Source organism: Benincasa hispida, chromosome 2, assembly GCF_009727055.1.
Source record: "Benincasa hispida cultivar B227 chromosome 2, ASM972705v1, whole genome shotgun sequence".
NCBI lineage: Eukaryota > Viridiplantae > Streptophyta > Magnoliopsida > Cucurbitales > Cucurbitaceae > Benincasa > Benincasa hispida.
In genome coordinates this window covers 9,821,272-9,826,819 of record NC_052350.1, presented here as the reverse complement: position 1 = coordinate 9,826,819, position 5,548 = coordinate 9,821,272, and the positions used below count along the sequence as shown (strand labels likewise).

General features: G+C 38.7%; 2 protein-coding genes across 2 annotated transcripts; one reads left to right on the top strand and one right to left on the bottom strand.

Annotated features, from left to right (window-relative positions):
• The first annotated feature begins 533 nt into the window (after positions 1-533).
• LOC120071303 (L-type lectin-domain containing receptor kinase S.1) lies at positions 534-3,074 on the top strand. Its single transcript, XM_039023496.1, has one exon. It carries the CDS (start codon positions 804-806, stop codon positions 2,772-2,774), a length of 1,971 nt encoding a protein of 656 aa, XP_038879424.1. The 5' UTR covers positions 534-803; the 3' UTR covers positions 2,775-3,074.
• A 231-nt stretch (positions 3,075-3,305) lies between these two features.
• LOC120071304 (U-box domain-containing protein 33-like) lies at positions 3,306-5,272 on the bottom strand. Its single transcript, XM_039023497.1, has 4 exons — positions 4,956-5,272; positions 4,177-4,295; positions 3,820-3,938; positions 3,306-3,740 (listed from the first exon to the last, which is right to left on the bottom strand). Exons 1-4 carry the CDS (start codon positions 5,254-5,256, stop codon positions 3,521-3,523), a joined length of 759 nt encoding a protein of 252 aa, XP_038879425.1. The 5' UTR covers positions 5,257-5,272; the 3' UTR covers positions 3,306-3,520.
• Positions 5,273-5,548: the final 276 nt, after the last annotated feature.

Below are 5,548 nucleotides of genomic sequence, written 5' to 3'. Positions count from 1 at the left end.
TAAGTCTTACCTTCTCATCTAAAATTTTTCATCATGTAGAATTCTCATTCAACAATTGAACTGATTTCAAATTTCCAAGTACTTATCCCTTACACTAGATTAAATCATCTTAACCCAATAATTCAATTTTAGCGTCAAAATTCAAATTAACGCCTAAATAATTCAGCATAATTAAATTAAAAATTACTAAAACATTCAGATTGTTACAAAGTGTCTATCATGGAAAAAAATCTATTATGTGTTTTACCGTAACTAAATAGGGTATCCAAATAGTATTTATGGTGACTAAAGAGAATTTCCAAATAATTACATTAGCTAATTGTGGCTTAAAACAATCGTGATGTTCAAGTATAATAACAAAAAAGTCGAACACCTAGTGGGTTGTAATAGCCTATTTCACCCAATTCAACTTTTGTGTGTGTGCGCGTATGTGTGTCAAAGTCACCCATAATAACTAAAATTGAAAAATATACATTTTTTAAACCATTTTTTCCTTATAAATAATCTCCAATCATGTTTGTTAATACTCATTTTACGTTGACAGATTAAAACGAAACTGAAAAGTTCCAGTGCGCTGATTTAAACTCGTCAACTACCTTCGTAAACAAGAACAAGATAATAAAAGCTTTTAGCGGCGGGGGCTATATAATTCAACGGCGATAAAATCAACAAACCGCGTCTTGAAACAGATCACTTCACATTATGAACAACCTTTTTTCCACATCCATTCTTCCATTATCTTGACCAATCCCATCAATCGCCAATTCTACTGAGATTTCAAAACGCCGGCGACGGTTGCAGAGATGGAAACACGACGGCGACGACCACCTCTGTTACTTCTACTTCAGCTCTGTACCTTCTTCCTCTTCTTCTTTCCCTCTTATTCCGTTGATTTCCTCTTCAATTCTTTCCCAAACGAATCGAATGGCACTGACATGATTCTCATTAGCGACGCGAGATTCGATTCCCCTGTAATTCGCCTCAACAACGACTCAAACCAAAATTCAATAGGGCGAGCTTTCTATCACACGAAGCTGATTATGAAATCCACTTCGAATTCCACTACGATTTCTTCTTTTTCAACTTCCTTTGTGTTCTCAATTTTGCTGGAAGTCGCTACAAGTCCAGGCTTCGGTATGGCCTTCGTTCTTTCCAATTCCACTTCCCCTCCCGGCGTTATCGCCGGCCAATACTTCGGTCTCTTCACTAATTCCACAACCCATGTCGTTGCTCCACTTCTCGCCGTCGAATTCGACACCGGCCGAAACACAGAGTTCAACGACCCAGATGATAGCCACATCGGAATCGATTTGAACAGTGTGTTGTCGAGTAAAACACAGGGCGCTGGGTATTTTGACTCTAATGGCCAATTTATTCCAATTCAGATGAGAAATGGGCAAAACCTTCGCGCTTGGATCGAATTCGATGGGTCCAATTTCGAAATCAATGTTACAATTGCCCCAATTGGAATTCCTCGTCCTTCGATACCCACTTTGAGTTTTAGAGATCCGCTGATTGCCAATTATGTATCGACTGAAATGTTTGTGGGATTTTCAGCATCGAAGACAAAATGGGTTGAAGCGCAGAGGATTTTGGCTTGGAGTTTTAGTGACACTGGAGTTGCTAGAGAGATCAACACCACAAATTTCCCTGTGTTTATGAGAGCATCATCGCCGTCTTCCTTGCCGCCGGGATCTGTTGCTAGTATTGTAATTGGCTGTGTTGTGTTTGTGATAATAATTGCTGGATTTGGGGTTTTTTGGTATTGGCGAAAGAACAGAGCAAAAGAAGAAGATGATGAAATTGAGGATTGGGAACTCGAATATTGGCCTCACAGATTCTCCAATGAGGAGCTTTCACAGGCTACTGATGGATTTTCCGATGAAAATCTCTTGGGTTCCGGCGGATTTGGAAAGGTATTCAAAGGAACTTTGCCAAACAACACAGAAATCGCGGTTAAGTGTGTAAATCACGATTCAAAACAGGGATTAAGGGAATTCATGGCGGAAATCTCGAGTATGGGTAGGCTTCAACATAAAAATCTAGTTCAAATGCGAGGATGGTGTCGAAAAGGCAATGAATTAATGTTGGTTTACGATTATATGCCGAATGGAAGTCTTAATCGATGGATTTTTGACAAACCCACGACGGTACTCGGCTGGAAACAGCGCCGCCGTGTGCTTGCCGACGTCGCAGAAGGTTTGAACTATCTCCACCATGGTTGGGATCAGGTAGTGATTCACAGAGACATAAAATCCAGCAATGTATTGTTGGATTCGGAAATGAGAGGCAGAGTCGGCGATTTTGGGCTGGCGAAATTGTACCAACACGGCGAAACTCCGAATACCACTCGGGTTGTTGGAACATTGGGGTATTTAGCGCCGGAGATTGCGACGGTGGCTACTCCGACGGCGGCTAGCGATGTATATAGTTTTGGGGTTGTGGTTCTTGAAGTGGTGTGCGGGCGGCGGCCGATTGAGTTGGCGGCGGAGGAAGAAGAAATGGTGCTTATTGATTGGGTGAGGGATCTTTACTCTATCGGCCGGTTGATTGCGGCGGCGGACTCGAGAATCAGAGATGAGTATGAAATTGAAGAGATTGAGTTGATGTTGAAGCTTGGTTTAGCTTGTTGTCATCCAGACCCGGAACGTCGGCCGACAATGAGAGAGGTGGTGGCAGTTTTGATCGGAGAACAACCATCAGCCGAGTCGGTAGAGCTTTTATCAGGATTGGTGGGTGGCGCAGTTGATGACATTCCAGAAGTTGATTCATAATTAGATAAAATGAAATCGTTTTATTTGAAAAATTATTGAAAGAGACTACCACAACATGACGAACAAATTTTCCATCAATTATCGAGTGGTGCTTGTGGCGGTCTTATGGAATAATTTTCCTCTCTTTCATGGTCTGTAATTCAAACATTTTTCTTGGGAAGTTGGTGAATCTGTGTAAAGAAAGATTGGAGATGAAAGATTTCATCATTTCTGTAAATGGAAAGGTTTTGTCATTGATGTCAAAGAGTATAATGTCTTTTTATTTAATCTGAAACAATTAAGTTGACAAGTTTTAAACCTTTTGAATTGAGTTTCTAGTGCTATAAAAACATTTCCCCCTTTTGTAGGCAATATCTTATGCTATGGTTACTTTACTTGTTAGTAGCAAAACATCCAAGTGTGAAGTTGAGGGAATGAAAAATATTGGTTGTTTCTTCATCTTTGAGCCTTTCCTTAAACCCTAACGAAATTTGCTTACATTTTCAATTTTCATATATCATTAGAAAAATCTATAATTATGATGGATGACCATTGGCTCAAGAATAGCTTACATTAGGCTATTAAGTTATATTGTTGGTTGATTGTCTCTCTTTATGCACATAAGCAACTTAACTTTTACCCATCATTTGGGTCCATTAGTGATTAAGTAAATCCTAAATGCTAAACTCAAACAAACCAAAAACTAAAGTAAAAATGGAAATCCTGTACTTGTTGTGTTGCTCATTACATTAACAGAACACAACCCGTTATTCGCAACCCGACCTGCTCGACAAGCAAACCCACTCGAACAAGTTCTTGCTGGAGCGCCGCCGTGGCTGGCAATCGGAATCTTCAGAAGAAGGAAGCAACCCCATTTCCCGTTGACACTCATCCACTTTCTTGCCTTCATAAACAATGGTAACCTCACAAAATTCTGGTGCATTCTTTTTCACAAACTCTCCTTTGGCCATTCTTTTCCCCAGTAGCCTATCAAGAAATTGCACAAATCAGATGGTAAAAAAAAAAAAAAAAAAAAAACATGAATTGAAAAAGAAAAGTTCCAAACTTTGTGGAAAGTGGCTTTTTGGTCCCTATGACCAAATTGGTGATATTGAGCACTGGAATTAGTTGAAGGATGGCTTTGGCTGTTGTGTTGCTCTCCAGAAGCAATGCGTCCACTGACACCTGAGACGTGGGAATTGGGAACAAGGAGTTTAAGGTTTCATATTAGTTTTTCCCTTTTTTGTGTGTGTTTTTATACCAAACCATAAACACTTTGACACTCCACTACTTGTTAGACACATATCAGACACTAGTTAGTGTAACAAATGTGTTCGACGTGCATAGAACACTTGTTGAATAGACTGAAAAGACAATAAGCTAAAATTTGAAAAGTAGACGATGTGTCATGTCAATCTCTCACCTTGGTGTCAGTGCATAAGCGGATGTATTTCTGCAATAGATTTCTCCTTCTGTTGTTTTCTTCATTGGTATACACTCTCAATTGTTCTTGGCTCAATTGGCTCCTTGCTAATCTTCCAACTGAAACCAGAATAGGTTTGCAAGTAAAAATGCTGCAATTCACAGCAATTCATGAACATAGATGAATTTCAACCCAATCAATATGCCAACATTCTCTTGATCATAATCTTTTTATTGTGTGTGTCTGAAGAGAATTCTCATTGCATAAACAAATAACATGTTTTGTTCCATCACAAGAGGAGAGGATCACTGTAGGTTTAGCAAATTTTGTAGTTAGTTTTCTTCCTATCATCTAAACAAAAATTTATCTTTACAATCTATGCTTGAGTTTTACTCTTTTGGAAGGAACACAGATAATCAAAAGAGGGAAAAAGGAACAAAATATATACATTACCCAATGGCCCATGTGCATCAAACATCCTTTACAAGCAGTGTTGGAATGTCTTATATTGGTTTTCATGTTATTTACATTATTTACAATTTTAGCTTCTCTCTAATAACAAACTACTATCCCCTTGCTCATACTGTTAGTGATCGACGTAAAGCTTTATGTTGATTCTCTATTGTTTACGTTTCTTTGTTTATCTTTGATTATCGATTTCTTGACAGGTAAATTATGCAAGAAAAACATCCTAAACAAGTTGTTGAGGTCTGTGAATCTATGATTATGATCTGAAAGATGGAAAAAAAGAGGGAAAAGAAAGCATAAATCTTGATTACCTGGTGTAGAGATGTAGGTGAGAGGAGGAAAAACATGGACAAGAAATACACAACAACCAGGTGAGACAGCATGATCAAGGGCCCATTGAAGCACATCTATATCATCTTTACCAACGGCGACGTAGACATCGGTTGCATCACCGTCTCTGCTACTGATAATAGTCTTACTTTCGTCTTCAATTTCGATGATTTCCGGGGACATGATCCTTGCACTGCAGTATTGCAGTTGCAATTCTGCTGCTCTCCCTTGAAACTCTTCTTCCATTCTTAACTCTCTTTCTCTTTTGCTTTCCATATGCATAAAGAACAATGAGAAATGATATGAGAATGAAAATGACAAGAATGTATTTTAGTGGGTTGGAAGTATACAAAGAAAAAGACATTCTTGCTTTCGTAACCACAAAGGAAAAGAGAGAAAAGAGAGGATAGGTTCTCTTATTCTGTCAACTTTTGCTGCTTTTTTTCCCCTCTCCTTGTTATGTGTCTTTGGTTAAGTCAAACAAAAGAGGGTGAAAAAACCAAAGAAATCCTTTTGATTTTGCTCCTCTCAAAGTGAAAAGTTTGACCAGTATCTGAACATAAGGTGACCTTTA

What these genes read in the sequence shown, in the direction of transcription:
- LOC120071304 (XM_039023497.1), bottom strand. Translation starts at nt 5,256, where the DNA reads ATGCATATGGAAAGCAAAAGAGAAAGAGAGTTAAGAATGGAAGAAGAG. An exon ending in CACCTACATCTCTACACCAG is followed by an intron (nt 4,296 to 4,955) that starts GTAATCAAGATT and finishes TTCTGGTTTCAG; the next exon opens with TTGGAAGATTAGCAAGGAGC. An exon ending in GCTTATGCACTGACACCAAG is followed by an intron (nt 3,939 to 4,176) that starts GTGAGAGATTGA and finishes CCCACGTCTCAG; the next exon opens with GTGTCAGTGGACGCATTGCT.
- LOC120071303 (XM_039023496.1), top strand. Translation starts at nt 804, where the DNA reads ATGGAAACACGACGGCGACGACCACCTCTGTTACTTCTACTTCAGCTC.